Consider the following 16,641-nt stretch of genomic DNA (forward strand, 5'->3'; position numbering starts at 1 on the left):
CACTGAACATGGAGTCGGGAAGTGATGCACACAATCATTGGACCATGTTCAACACAACACTGCATTTGTGTAACCTAACCCTTATTAACACATAGAAGATTACCCTCACCCCAGAAAGTTCCGCCATACTTCTCAGTAATTCCCATCCCACTCTCCTAGAGGCAACCAGTGTTTTGATTTTTTTATGCTATAGATTAGTTTTGCCTGTTCTAGAACTTCAGATAACCAAAACCATACACTATATATTCTTTGTGTAAGGCTCCTTTAACTCAGCATAATGTTTTTGAGATTCATTGATACTGTGTGTATCAATAATTTTTCCTTCTCTCTATAAAATAAAATTTCTTGGAAGACTTCTAAAATCTATATTATTTTTCTAGTGCTGCCATAACAAATAACTACAAATCTAGTGGCTTAGAACAGAAATTGATCCTTTCACGGTAGCTAGAAGTCTGAAATCAAGTTGTTGGCAAGGCCATGTTCTTTCCGAAGGTTCTAGAGGAGGATAGTTCCTTGTCTCTTCTAGCTTCTGGTGATTGCCAGCATTCCTTGGTGTTGCAGATGCATCATTCCAGTCCCTGCCTCTGTCATTGCATGACAGTCTCCTTGTGTGTCTATGTTTCTGTGTCTTCACATAGCCTTCTTATTAAGGACACTAGTCTTTGAATTTAGGATCCATCCTAATGCAGTATGACCTCATCTTAACTAATTACGTCTGCCAACCCCCTATTTCCAAATAAAGTCACATATTGAGGTGCTGAATGGACATGAATTTTGAGGGTACACTATTCAACCCAGTATAGTCAGCCCTCTGGCCTCCACAAATTCATATCTGTCTCACGTGCAAAATACATTCACCTCATCACAACATCCCCCAAAGTCTTAACCTATTTCAGCATCAAGTCTAAGTCCCAAATCTCATCTAAATATCAACTCAAAAAGTCCAAAATCTCATTATCTAAATCATCTAAATGAGGTGTAGGTGAGACTCTTGAGTATGTTCCATACTAAGGCAAAATTCCTTTCCGTCCAGAGACCTATGAAACTAGACAAGTTGTCTGCTTCCAAAATACAATGATGAGACAAGCATAGGGTAGGCATTCCCATTCTGAAAGGGCAAAAAGGAAGGAATAAAGGGGTTACTGTTCTAAAGCGAGTTAGCAGCCCAGCAGGGCAAATTCCATTAGATTTCAAGACCTAAGAGGAATGCTCTGGCTTCAACGCTCTGTCCTCTGATGCCAGGGATAGCCTTGCTCTCTGGGTCCTCTGGGACAGCCCTACCATCTTAGCCTACCAGGGCAGCTGCAGCCCCACCCTCTCTGGCTTCTGCACTTGTGACTTCATTTTACCTTCCTTCATTTTACCCTGTCTCTGTCACTTTCACATCAGGCTGGCACTGTTTCTGCTGGTATAAAATCCTTAAAAACCGTGTCAGTCTCTTGTGTGTCAAGAGATCCACACCGTTAGATATGAGGGGTCTTCACACATCCTTTCTGGATAACCCCTTGTCTATTCCTGGCTTCTGAGATGGTTGATTTGATCCATGCATCACACACCTAATCTCTTCAGCGAAAGTTTGTCCAGCCACACCATTGGCCCTTTTTCCAGAGCATTCTGTCTAGGTAGGCTGAGAATTCTCCAGATCATCAAGTGCTGATTCCTTTTTAAGCAGATATTTACTCAATTTAACTCTCTCCTCTCTCATTTTATTATAAGCATCAGTGAGAAACCAGGCTACATCTTTCACACTTTGCTTGGAAATCTTCTCAGCTAAATATCCAAGTTCATCATTTATAAGTTACACTTTCGACCCAACAGCAGAACTCAAATCAGCCAAGTTTCTGCCACTTTATGATAAAGATCACCTTTCTTCCAGTGTCTAATAACATGTTCATCATTTCCTTCTAAGGCCTCACCAGAAGCACTTTTAATGTTCATATCTCTACCAGCATTTTGTTCATGATGATATATGTATTCTCTGAGATGATAGAAGCTTTCTCTACTGTCTTCTTTACTTCCTTCTGAGCACTCACCAGAACTACTATTAACATTCATATTTCTGGGAGGGGGAAAGGTAAGCTGGGACGAAGTAAGAGAGTGGCATGGACATATATACACTACCAAATGTAAAAGAGATAGCTAGTGGGAAGCAGTCACATAGCCCAGGGAGATCAGCTCGGTGCTTTGTGACCACCTGGAGGGGTGGGATAGGGAGGGTGGGAGGGAGAGGCAAGAGGGGGGAGATACGGGGACATATGTATACATATAGCTGATTCACTTTGTTCTAAAGCAGAAGCTAACACACCACTGTAAAGCAGTTATACTCCAATAAAGATGTTAAAAAAATCTCAAGAAAAAAACATTCATATTTCTACCAATGGTCTCTTCAAGGTAACTAGTCTTTTGCTATCAAGCACCTCAAATTCTTCTAGCCTCTATCCATTACCCAATTCCAAAACCACTTCTACAGTTTTAGGTGTTAGTTAGTTTCCCAGGGCTGCTGTAACAAAAAAAAAAAAAAAAAAAAAAACACAAACTGGATGGCTTAAAACAACAGAAATTTATTCTTTCACAGTTCTGGAGGCTAGTTCAAATCAAGGTGTTGACAAGGCTGTGAGGATGAATCTGTTCCATGCCTCTCTCCTAGCTTCTAGCGGTTGCTGGCAGTCCTTGGCTTATAGATGTTTCACTCCAGTCTCTGCTTCTATCATCATGTGATATTCTCCCTGTGTGTCTGTGTCTCTGTGCCTTCACATGGTCTTCTTAAAAGGACACCAGTCATTGGATTTAGGGCCCACTCTAATCCAGTATGACCTCGTCTTACCTAATTATATATTCAAATACTCTATTTCTAAATAAGATTACGTTCTGACATCCTGGGTGAACATAAATTTGGAGGGGATAATGAAAAGGATCATGACAAAGAGTACTTAAAACATATGTTCAGTCAGATCAAAAAATAAAACATTGCCAATACTCCAAAAGTCGCCATATGCCCTTCAGAAATCACAATCCCTGTTAATTTTACTTACCCCTATGCTATAATCACACAATGCATTGTTACTATTATTATTTTGAACACTTATTGTTTAGATCAATTAAGAAAATGAAAAATAGTATTTTTTTTTTTATGGTACGCGGGCCTCCCACTGTTGTGGCCCCTCCCGTTGTGGAGCACAGGCTCCGGATGCGCAGGCTCAGCAGCCATGGCTCACGGGCCCAGCCGCTCCGCGGTATGTGGGATCCTCCCAGACCAGGGCACGAACCCGTATCCCCTGCATCGGCAGGCGGACTCTCAACCACTGCGCCAACAGGGAAGCCCCAAAAAATAGTATTTGATTTTACCTCATATTATTCCTTATTTGATACTCTTCCTTTCTTTATGTAGATCTAAGTTTTGCCCCTATATTATATTCCTTCTCCCCAAAGAACTTCTTTTAACATTTCTTGCAGAGTAAGTTGTTTTTGTTTGTCTGAGAAAATCTTTATTTCTCCTACACTTTTGAGGGATAATTTTTGCTGGATATAGAATTCTACACACCACTATGTATAACAACAGGGATTTACTGTATAGCACAGGGAACTATATTCAATATCTTGTAATAACCAATAATGAAAAAGAATCTGAAGCTATATACCTGAAACTAACACAATATTGTAAATCAACTATAGTTAAATAAAAAATTGTAACTATGAAAAAAATGAAATCCCAACCCCCTGCCCATCAGATATAACCAGTGTCCAGACTTGTGATAGTAATTTCTATGTATTTCTTTGTATTTTTACCACCCATACATACAGCACTAAACCGTGTTCAGTTTTACCAGTTTTTAAGCACTATACCAATGAATTTTACAATATGTGAATTCTATTGGGTCTTTCTTTCTACTTAACATTATATTTGTGAGATTTATTCATATTGCAATGTGTAGCCATAGTTCATTCCTCATCATTGCAGTATAGTATTCCTTTATCTGAACATACCAACCTTTATCCATTCTACTGTGGTTGGACACGTGGGTTGTTTCCATTTGTGGGGGTATAAGTATCAGTGCTGCTACTGTGGTCATTCTCGTACATGTATCCTGGGACACATGTGTAGGAGTTTCTCAGGGTCTAGGAGTGGAATTGAGGGGTGAAGAGTTCATATATCTTCAGCTTTAATAGATGTAAACTCTCTTTACATCTATTAAAGGGATTGTCCCAAGTTAAAATTCTTCTTTTACTAAGTTCTAAATATTTTATTCATTTTTGAGGATATTATGAATAGAATTTTTCTTATTTGATTTTCTGATCGTTACATGTAAATATATAGGAATACAGTTGTATATCCCTCTTGTATTCTGTGACTAAACTCTTTTATTAGTTATAGTAGTTCAGTGCATACCTTAGGATTTTCTACATAGACAATCATGTTGCCTATGAATAAAGACAGTTATTTTTTCCTTTCCTATCTGGTTCCCAGTCTAAGGGAGAAAACATTCAGTTTTTAACCATTAACTATGATCTTACCTCTAGGGTTTTTGTGCATGCTCTTTAGCAGTATATTACTTTCTTATGGGTACTATAATTACCATAAGTTTAATGGCTTCAAGCAACACAGAATTTTTCTCTTACAGTTCTAGAGGTCAAAAGTCCTAAAATCAAGATGTCCACAGGGCTGCATTCCTTCTGGGGTTCTCTAGGAGAGCCTTTTCCAGCTTCTGGAATCCACCTGCATTGCTTGGTTAATGGCCCCTTCCTCACATTAATCCAACCTCTACTTCCATCCTACCTCTCCTACTGTTTCTGACTCTTCTTTCTCCTTCTTATAAGGACCCTTGTAAATTACATTGGGATCACCTGAATAATCAGTGACTTAATCACATCTGCAGAGTTCCTTTTACCATGAGACATTTTCACAGATCCCAGGGTGTAGGATGCAGACACCTTTGGTGCCTACCATGTGCACGTTGAGGAGATTCCCTTCTATCCTAGTTATTTGAGGATTTTTTGAAAATCATGAATGGGTGTTGGATTTTGTGTACTGCTTTTTCTGCACCTACTGTAGTGAGCATGTGGTTTAAAGTTTTAATCTGTTAACATGACATATTTTATTAATTGATTTTTAGATGTGAAAACAATCTTTCATTCCTGGGATAAATCCACTTATAAGTGTATCATCACAATCATTTTTATATGTTGCTAGATTAAGCTTGCTAATATTTTGTTAAGGATTTTTGTGTCTGTTTTCATGAGGGATATTGGTCTGTGGTTTTCTTTGCTTGTGATGTCTTTCCTTAGCTTTGGTTTCGGTGTAATAATGACATAGTAGAATAAGTTGGAAAATATTCCCTCCTTTATTTTCTGAAAGTGTTTGTGCAGGATCACTATTATTTCTTAAATATTTGATAGAATTCACAAATGAAACCATCTGGACCTGGACTTTTCTTTGTGAGCAGTTTGTTGATTACTAATTCAGCCTCTACTTATTATAGGTTTTTCAGCTGTTCTTCTTGAGACTGCTTTGTTAATTTATATCTTCCTTTGAATTTGTCCATTCATCTAAGCTTTCTCATTTGTTGGCCTAAAGTTATAATTAATGTTCCCTTTTAATCATTTCCATTTCTATAGGGTCAGTAATGATGCCTCCCTTTTAATTCTTGACTTTAGTCATTTTTGTCTTCTCTCTTATTTTCTTGGTTGGTCTAGCTAAGGGTTTGCCATTTTGTTAATCTTTTCAAAGAACCAGCTTTTGGTTTCATTGATTTTTCTCTACTTTTAATGTTTTGTGTTGCACTGATTCCCTAATCTTTATTATTTTCTTCCTTCTTTGTGTTTAGTTTGCTCTTTTTCTAGTTTCCTACGTTGGAAGCTCAGATTATAGATTTGAAACCATTCTTTTCTGATATAGGTGTTTAAAGCTCTGTACATTGTTTTATCTGTATCCATAAATGTTATGTTGTGTTTTCATTTTCATTTAGTTCAGAATATTTTAAAATTTCCTATGGAAGTTCTTTGACCTATGGGTTATTTAGAAGTGTGTTGTTTAATTTCCAGATATTTATATTTTCCCAGGTTTCTTCTAGCAGTATATCTCTAATGTGATTCCATTATGGTCAGAGAAATACTTTGTATGTATTAAAGAAATACTTTGTATGATTTCAGACTTTAAAAATTTTTTGAAACATACTCCCACCTTGGAGCCCTCACTCCAATATCAGGATGATAGATTACTTCACTTTCTGTAAGGCTTCTCTCAAATGTCACCTTCTCAATGAGACCTACTCAGACCAACAGTAAAATTGCAACCAACATTACCACCACCTTCTAGCCCTTCCAGTTATCCCTTATGCTGCTGTATTTTTTCTTTTTCATAGCACTCATAACCTTCTAGCATACCATATAATTTACTTAGTTCTTTGAAGATAGGGATCTTTGTTTTATTAATGTGTCCCAAGAACCTAGAATACTACCTGGATCATAATAGTCACTGAATAAATATTTTTGAGTGTATACATTAGTATATTCATCCACTTGGTCATATGTAACCAAAATTTGTTCACTTTTGTTGTAATATAGGATTTCATTATATAAACCTACTACAATTTTATAATTGATTCTTCTTAGGTGGATACTTATATTTTTGCTAGTTTCAGGCCTGTTATAAATAGTACTGATCTAAATATTCTTATTATTATATTCTGGTGCACTATGCCCAAATTATTCTAGGGTATATATGTAGGAGTGGAATTGATCGGTCATATTATGAGCATATATTCAGCGTTAGTAGGTAACGTCATGGTGATTTGCACTGTGGCTGCACATTCCTACCAGCAATGTATGGGGGCTCCATTTGCCCTACAGCCTCACTGACATGTGGTATTGGTATTCTTTTTTATTTTTTTCCAATATGGTATTCCCTTCTTAATTAGTATTTCCCTGAATTCTAACATTGAGCACTTTTGCATATATTTATTAGCCAGTGTATTTCCTCTTTTGCGAGGCACATTTTTCTGTCTTTTGCCCATTTTCCTAATGATTGTGTTCTTTATCAGTTATTTGTATAGCAAATATCTTTTTCCATTCCGTGAGTTTTCTGTTTAGGATATTTTGATGAACAGAAGCTTTTAATTTTAATGTAGTTGAATTTGTCGATATATTCCTTAATGGTTAATGCTTTTTGGGTCTTAAGAAATCCTTCCATAAATATTCTTATACCCTGCTGGTGGAAATGCAGAATAGTACAATTCCTACAGAGTAGAATTTAGCAATGTATAGAAAAATTACATACACATTTGCCTTTTATCTCAGCAATGCCACTTCTTGGAATCTATTTCAAAGATATACTGAGAAAATACAAAATCCTATATGCAGAAGGCTGTTTGTCAGGGCATTATTCACAATAGCAGAAAAGACTGGAAGCAACACCAAGGTGCATCAGTAAGGGAGTAGTTGAATAAACTATTGTACATCCACACAATGAAGTACTATGCAGCTATAAGAAAGAAAGGGAAGAGTTCCATACATTAATATGGAATTATCACCAGGATATATTGCTAAGTGCAAAAAAGTAAGTTGTAGAACAGTGAAGTAAGTTACCTTTTATGTAGGAGAGGGGGTGTAATGAATTATATATCTATATATACACACATATATATGTGTGATATATATATATATACACACACACATACACACACACAGACATATATATGTGTGGTGTGTTTGTGCCTATTTGCTTATATTTCAAAAAAAAAACAACAATGGAACCATAAAGCCAAAACCTAATAAAATTATTACTTATGGAGAAGGAAAGGAGTGGGATGAAGGGGACAGAGGTGGAAGTGAGACTTCTGTGAAGGTACTGTATAACACAGTTTTCACTTTAGACCCATGTAAATGTTTCACATAATTTAAAAATTTAATCAAAAGAGAAAAAAGATCAATCCTTAAAATTTATAAACAACCTGAAGCAAATGAGCCTAACTATGAATAAAGTTGGTAGCATAACCATATAGAGAAAATAATTATTTAAAATGATTTCAAAACAGTATTTGTATATTCCTAATGGGATATATTTTAAGGTCAAAAGTAACTGCAAAGAATTATAAAACTGTATTAAGTAGTTGTTGATAGTCATATTAGTATTGTTGATAACCATGTTAGTATTGTTACTGACATTTAAAAGTTCTCTATACTGTAGGAAAAAGCTAATAATTTTGTTAATATCATTAAGAGCCAATATCTTAAGCACATGTGAAAAGAGATACAAGTCAAAAATCAAGGAGTTCGAGTTAAAACCTTGTAATCTTAAATTTGAAGTGGAAATACCAGTATGAATTTATGATTTATTTTTCGTAAAAATTTTCCTACCTTTGTTCACTGAAAAGGCCTAGAAGCAACAACAACTCAACATTTATGAACAGAACTAACAACGTATTGTGGTTTCTAAACACTATTTCCCACTAACAGGAGCCAGTGGTCCTTAGAGAAATATTCCAGCTTTGAGTCAGGAATTATACAAGATGAGCTTAAGACATCTTGCTGTGCCAGAAAACTGGAAAGCAATACAGGAGCCAATTTTAAGGGACTTTCACTAGTCCTGAGTGGGATAATTTGACCACTAAAAAGAATGACTATATTTAATTGAAACACATCAAATATATGAAAATACAGGTCTCACAATTATACTAAAAATAATCATTTTTAACACTTTTAAAGTACCAACTCATTACTTTTATAGTTGGTAAATAATGGGAAGCAAATCAAGCATTTATCCTGCTTTTGCTGTATGAACTGTATGTAGGGAAACCACATAGTTGATGACGGTAAGTCCATTATAGAATTCCAGATAATAAATACAGAAGAAATAATAGAAATAATAAGGACAAAATAAATAATAGAATTAGGGGAGCCCCATTTTACAACTCTTAATAAATTAATGGATTTAGACAATGGTCATCAATAGATGCAAAACCCCTTAGGTGAAATGTGAACGGGAAAACTTCATAATGGAAAGATCAGACTAATACCACCTGAATCCACTGATCAATTTTAGCATCACTAAAAAGGGGACCACTAAACATTATGTGCCTTATGACATGATGTAATAGGAAATACACATCTATATAATATATGGAGGACTCTTGCCTAAAAATATTGAACCCAAATCTAAATCAGCACTATCCAATGCAACTTTCTACAGTGATGTAAATGGTCTTTATTCTGCCCAGTATGGTGTCCACTAGCCACATGTGCTTGTTGAGCATTTGATATTCCTAATTTAACAGAGGAACTGACATTTTAAAAATTAATTTAAATAGACTCATGTGGCTAGTGGCCACATTGAAAGCATAGCTCTAGATTTAACTGCCAGTTTGTAAGAAATAGAGGGGATTGAGGAACAAGTTAAATAATATCATGAGGAACAGCCAGTCAAATTCATTTGTTCTATGAACAAATGATGTGGTTTCTCTAATAAATCAATGGGATGGGGGAAGAAACAGATTGGAGGGGTGGGAAAGAAGGGGAACTGTTTATTTGTTTTTTTAATGAGGCTTAAAAGATATAACAGCCAATGGCTGGTTTAGATCCTGAACCAAGTGTAAAAAGATATCTTTGAGAAAATCAGGGCCATTTGAATATGAACTCCGTAGTAGATAATGCTAAGGAATTATTAATTTTGTGAAGTGTGATAATGCCATACTAGTTACATTTTTCAAATGTCTTTATCAGTTAGATGCATGTACTTGCATGACCCTGAGAGTGAGCACCTCAAATTTTGTACCCCAGGTGCCTCACTTGCCTTACCATAAACCCGGCCTTGCCCAAGATGCACTGTAATAACATAGCTATATATTATTGTCACTTTTCACAGGTTGTAAACACCTGCCCCAGCAGAGTTTCATTATCTGAGATTCAAATTTTAATTTTTATTAATTTGTCAAAGGTTGTATTGGTAGGCTTTGTAGAACTTCCCTATCTCTTTGTCTTGATCCAGATGAACCCCAAAAGAAGAACAAAGGTGATCCCATGAACAACCTGGAAAATTTTTACCAAGAGATGATAATGAAAAAACGTCTTGAAGAGTTCCAACTAATGAGAGGTGAACCCTTTGCTTCCCACTCACTGGTCTCAGCTACATCAGTGGGAGATAGTGGCACAGCTGAGAACCCGTCATTACTCCAGGACAAGGGAAAACAGGCAGCACAGGGTAAAGGTCCCAGTCTCCATGTGGCAAAAGTTATTGATAATTCACCTGAGCAGTGTTGGACGGGGCCTAAGAAGCTGACGCAGCCAATAGAATTTGTCCCAGAAGATGAGATCCAGAGAAATCGTTTGTCAGAGGAAGAGATCCGAAAAATTCCTATGTTTTCTTCATATAATCCAGGGGATCCAAACAAGGTATAGGCCAAACCAAGAAAACAAAATGGGTTGTTTTCATTTTTATTTACTTCTACCTAAAATAATACTTTTATATTAGCTTTTATTATACCAAAGAATCATGACATAGGCACAGTGATTGTGTTTTTCCTTGACCTTGACTATTCATCCTCTGCTATATAAGTAGCTCTGACTATATAAGTAACGTATTTCCTATGATGTTCTTTGTGGTTTTCTAATGTCTTAAGCTACCCTTAGAATTTTAAAGAAATCTTGATCAGTCCATACCCACTAGAAACCCTCAATGGAAAAAAAGTAACCTCTAATTTCCTAGGCTACTAATAAATCAAGTAGTATTCATAGTACCACCATATCTGGTAGCCATGGTGCCTGGTTGTGAGTAGGGTTTAGTATTACCACATGAGTTTTCTCTTCAGAATGCTCCACCTGGCTTTTATATGACATATGACTTAAGTTGCTGATAGCTAAGCAGCAAAGTGAAAGCACAGGGCCTCTAAGCCTTGAGGAATTGGCAAATATCTAAGAAAAGTTGTAAATAATCCTTGTTTTGTTGATCAGATCATTATTTCACATTCATGGTATATGTTACATACAGAATTGAAAATTTCATTATCATGTCACTCAAAGAAGCAACACAAGCCCCTGGAGTATATACTTGATTGCGTCTAATTTAAAAAACGAAACCAAAAAAATAATGTTAGCTTCTGGCTGTCCCTGAATTTTTAAAAAGGCATCGTAGGTAAGGGATATTAAAGCAGTTTCCTTTGAATTATTGCATTTCTAATATATTCTTGATGTTCAAGGGTAGCTTGATTTTTATTTATTTTTTATTATGAAATATTACTCATTACAAAAAGTGACAGAGAATAATATAGCAAAATCCTTTGTACCCAGCCAGCCATCTTTATCAATTCTTGCCGTTTTTTTTCTTGACCATGCCACGCAGCTTGTGGGATTTTAGTTCCCTGACCAGGGATTGAACCCAGGCCCTTGGCAGTGAGAGCACAGAGTCCTAACCACTGGATCGCCAGGGAATTCTCTATCAATTCTTAACAGTTTCCATATTTGCCTAATTAAAAAAATAAGGCCTTATAGAGATGCCTGAAGACTTTCATGTATCCCTCACCAATCCCATTCCTCTTTCTCCTTTCCAGTGGTAACCACGATCCTGTATTTGCTATTTATCATTCCCATCTGTGTTTTTATATTTTTACTATATATCTATATATTCATAAACAACATATAGTTTTACATATTTTTAAAATGTATAGATGATACCATACTCTACATACCCTTCTACAACTTGCTTTTTTGACTCAATATACAAGTTTTTGAAATTTATTTCTAAAGATATAAGGAACTATGTAGTATTCCATTGTAGAAAGATACTATAATTCATTTATCCATTCTCCTGAAGATTTTTTCTTTTCATTTTTTTTTGTTATAGACAGTTCTGCAGCAAACATTATTGTACATATCTCCTGTTGCATATGTACAGGAGTTTCTCTAGGACAGGTTTTCAAATTTTAAATTACTATTATTAGGTCACAACCAGCAATTTTTTAAAGAAATGAAATAGAATAGAAAATATCAAACTGCATTCCATAGAGTAGTAAGGATAATTATTGTTTCTTGAAGCTTTTGTTTAATGTGTGTGTGTGTGATATGTGTGTGGGCCAGAATATAAAATGCATTTCTTCCTATAGATCTCAGTCAAAAAGGCCAGAAAAATATTGCTCTATTGCAGTGATTCTCAAATGTTAGTGTGCAGCAGAATCACCTGGAAGACTTGTTAAAACACAGATTGCTGGGTTCCGCCCCCCAGAATTTTTTGTTCTATACATCTGGAGTAGGACCTGAGAATTTGCATTTCCAGTTTCCCAGGAGATACTGATGATGATGCTGGTCTGAGAGTGACATTTTAAGAATCACTGTTCTATATTACATATCTAGGAGTGGAATTACTGTGATATAGGGTATGTGTATCTTCACCTCCATGAGCAGGGTTTAAGAAATCTCTTTCACATCTTTGCTAAGACTTTAAAGTTTTTGACTTTTTATTTTTGCCAGTCTAATGTGTTTGAAAGGTATCTCATGGTTTTAATTTGCATGTTCCTGATTTCCAATGAAGTTATGCATGTATTCATACATTCATTAGTCTTTCAGGAACCTTCTGTGAATTGCCTGTTCTGTTTCTTTGCCCATTATTTGATTATTTAGTTTTTAATATTATTTATAGATTTTGATTATTTAGTTTTCAATATTATTTATAGATTTTATTTTAAAATTCTGGATACAAACCCTTGCTGCACCTGGTGAGTAGCTTATATTTTTAACATTGTTTCTGATGTCTTTTGTTAAGCAGAAGCCTTTCATTGTAACGTAATTAAATCATCGGTATTTTATTTGACGGTTTGTGCTTTTTGAGACATTTTAAGGAAATCTTTCCCTACAAATCAATAAGAAAAAGAGAAACAACCCAATAAAAATGGCCAGAAGATATGAACAGGCAATTCACAAGGGAGAAAACATGAATGGACAATTAACTTATAAAGTCTCATTAGTAATCAAAGAAATGCAAAATAAACTACAATGAGATAGCATTTAACACCCAGGATGTTGGCGTACATTTAAAGGCCTGACAGTGCCAAGTATTGGTGAACACATGGAACAGCAAGAACTCTTAATATACTGCTAGGTGAATATAAATGAGTACAACCACTTTCAAGAACATTGTGGCAATATCTAGTAAAATGAAAGATGCTCATACACTATAAGTCAGTAATCCCACTTCTTGGTATCTATCCTAGGGGAACTCTTACACATGCACATTAGATGTTATAAGGATGCTCATAGTAGCATTGTTTATGAACAACATACATGTTCATAAGCAGGAGAATGGATAAAGCATGTTATATTCATAAAATAGAATACTATACAGAAGAGAAAATGAATGAAATAGAACTACAGGTATCAATGTGGATGAAACTCACAAACAATATTGAATGAAAAAAGTTTGTTGCAGACTTTGAGTTTCAGTGCCAACATGTAAAGTGCTTAGAAGTCATCACTGCTCTCTTACAACAGGAAGAACAGCTGAACAAACTAAAAATCAATGACTTTTCTTGGACCCATCAGGGATTTGACATCAGAGAGCAAACTGCAACCCTGAAATCTGGAGAGACAGGCAATTACAAAGAATGACAGCCCAGATCTGCTTATCAGGAGCAGAAAGCACTAGAGCCATAAACTGGTAGGAACACTTAAGCGGTAACTTTGACAAATTGCAGGAAGCAGAGTGTAGATTAGTGTTTGAGTAACAAACTCCTGGGGGCCACAGTCTATGGGGGCCCCCACATTTTCATGACTTTTACCTCCAGGAGCTCCACTGGGTTGTCAGTGTGAAGAGCCAAGAAAAAGTCTCCTGCTCCTGGCATGGTAACAGGAAAAGTAATCAATTTGAAATACATCCAGAGCTTCTACTTAACAAAGAGCTATCCAGCAAGTAAAACAACTTTACCAAAGCCTTCTCTAGTGTGGGAGAAGGGAAATTATCCAACTCCAGGCTCCTCTAGCCTTACTGTCTCATCTAAGAGAAAGAGAATAAAAGCTGTGAAATACTTGTGAAGGTTACAGGCTGAGTACATGGGCACAATAAAAGACTGAAACTTAATTATAGGATTGCAGAATGTTTTCCCAAACCCCACACCTTACTACCACATCAGCAGGGCTTCAGTATGTTAACTGTGGATTACAGTCCAAAGACCTGCAAGGCTCAGACTCTAAGACGTTTTTAGGGAAACCCAAAGAAAACAAGGGAGACAAAAACAAGGATGTTAGAGGAAATTGAAAAACCTCTGACACCTACAGCTAGAGTAAACATTAAACACAGCCCGGCTTCTAGCCAGATTAACATAAAACCTCACATTAATGACTTGTTTATCTCAGTTTCTATTATGTTATGCATCGTGTCTGGTTTTCAACAAAAAAGAAATGATAAGGCATGCTAAAAGAAAAACCACAGTCTCAAGAGACAAAACAAGCATCAGAACCAAACTGAGATACAACATAGGTTTTTGAATGATCATATATATGGAATTTAAAATAACTAATTAATATGATAAAGAGTCTTTTAGAAATAGTATACAACATGCAAGGACAAATGGATAATGTAAGCAGAGAGAAACTCTAGAAAGATGCAAGAAATCAAAAACACTATAACAGAAATGATGCCTTTGGGAGTTCCCTGGTGGCCTAGTGGTTGGGATTCTGGGCTTTCATTGCCATGGCCCAGGTTCAGTCCCTGGTCAGTGAACTGAGATTCCCGCAAGCCATGTGGCATGGCCAAAAAAAAAAGAAAAAGGAAAAGAAATAATGCCTTTTATAGGCTCATGGGCAGACTGCATACAGCCAAGGGAAGAATTAGTAAGCTTGAAGACATGTCAATAGAATCCTCCCAAACTGAAATGAAGAGATTTTAAAAAGACTTTGAAAATGTAACAGGGGCTTCCCTGGTGGCACAGTGGTTGGGAGTCCGCCTGCCGATGCAGGGGACACAGTTTCGTGCCCTGGTCTGGGAAGATCCCACATGCCGTGGAGCGGCTGGGCCCGTGAGCCATGGCCGCTGAGCCTGCACGTCTGGAGCCTGTGCTCCACAACGGGAGAGGCCACAACAGTGAGAAGCCCGCATACTGCAAAAAAAAAAAAAAGTAACAATATCCAAGGACAATTTCAAAAGGTGTAACATACACATTATTAGAATAGTAGAAGAAGAAAGGAGCAGAAGAAAAAGAAAAACAGAAAGGAGCAGAAGAAATATTTGAAGTAAGAATGGCTGAGAATTTTCCAAAATTAATGACAGACACCAGACCACAGATTCAGAATCCAAGCAAAGAACACAAAGTAGGATAAATACCAAAAAAATACACCTAAGCATATCATGTTCAAACACAGAAAACTGAAGACCAAGAGAAAATATTGAAAATGGCCAGAGAAAAACTACCTATAGAGGAACAAAGATAATAATTACACTGGATTTCTCATCAGAAACCATGCAAGCAAGAAGAGAGTAGAGTAAAATATTTAAAGTGATGAAAGGAAAAACACCCAACTAGAATTCTATATCCAGGAAGAACAATCATTCAAAATTGGAGGAAAAATAGTTTATCAGACAAACAAAAACAGGGAATGTACAACAAACTAAGTAAATTAATATTGGATTATAACCCAAAGTATAGAATATCTATGAGTCAATACTGATAATAAAATGACTGAATGAATCAATAAATGGGGGAGAGGAGACAAGTATCCCATGAAGAAGAATTCTAAATAGTTTATGTAGATGCTCCACCTCAAGGAAGGGAAGCATAACTCCTGACTTCTTAGTTTTGAGCTACTCTTAGTGACTTCTTTCCAAAGAATACAGTATGGAAATACAGAAAGAAATAAAGAGTAACGTTACAGTGTAGAAACCCAGCAAACACTGCCTCAGGTGATCGAAGCACAGATCAATCATAAATCATGTTGATAGTATGTGTGCTTGATATGATGTGATCAAAATTGTACTTTTTCTCTGTAGTCTTCCTCCTAGTAATCCATAACCACAATATAACCATAGGAAAACATCAGAAAAATTCTAGTAGTGGGGACTTTCCTGGTGGTCCAGCAGTTAAGAATCCACCTGCCAATACAGGAGACACTGGTTTGATCACTGGTCCAGGAAGATCCCACGTACCGCAGAGCAACTAAGCCCGTGCGCCACAACTACTGAGCCCACGCTCTAGAGCCTGCAAGCTGCAACTACTGAGCCCACACGCCACAACTGCTGAAGCCCACGCTCTGTAGAGCTCGTGCGCCACAACTACTGAGCCCATGTGCTGCAGCTACTGAAGCCTGCATGCTCTAGGGCCTGCGTGCCACAACTACTGAGCCCAAGTGCTGCAACTACTGAAGCCCGCATGCCTAGAGCCCGTGCTTTGCAAAGAGAGAAGCCACCACAATGAGAAGCCCATGCACCGCAGCGAAGAATAGCCCCCCCTCACCACAACTAGAGAAAGCCCGCATGCAGCAATGAAGACACAGCGCAGCCAAAAAATAAATTTAAAAAAATTCTAGTAGTGGAGCATCCTACAAAATACCCAACCAGTACTCCTCAAAAATGTCAAGATCATTAAAAACAAGAAAAGTTTGAGAAACTGCCACAGCCAAGAGGAGACTAAAGACATATGAAAACTAAATGTACTATGATATCCTGGATGG

General features: G+C 36.6%; 1 protein-coding gene across 5 annotated transcripts in view; it reads left to right on the forward strand.

The window, feature by feature from the left end:
* RBM41 (RNA binding motif protein 41) overlaps positions 1-16,641 on the forward strand; it is a gene marked incomplete at its 5' end in the record, with an annotated part of 64,515 nt that overhangs the window by 28,020 nt on the left and 19,854 nt on the right. For all 5 annotated transcript variants that reach the window (XM_081221481.1, XM_081221483.1, XM_081221482.1 and 2 more), the window contains one exon: positions 9,980-10,383. In XM_081221481.1, the coding sequence (XP_081077607.1) occupies positions 9,980-10,383 (404 nt within the window). The remainder of the gene's footprint in view (positions 1-9,979; positions 10,384-16,641) is intronic.

Source organism: Mesoplodon bidens (genome assembly GCF_964165515.1).
Source record: "Mesoplodon bidens genome assembly, chromosome: X".
Lineage (NCBI taxonomy): Eukaryota > Metazoa > Chordata > Mammalia > Artiodactyla > Ziphiidae > Mesoplodon > Mesoplodon bidens.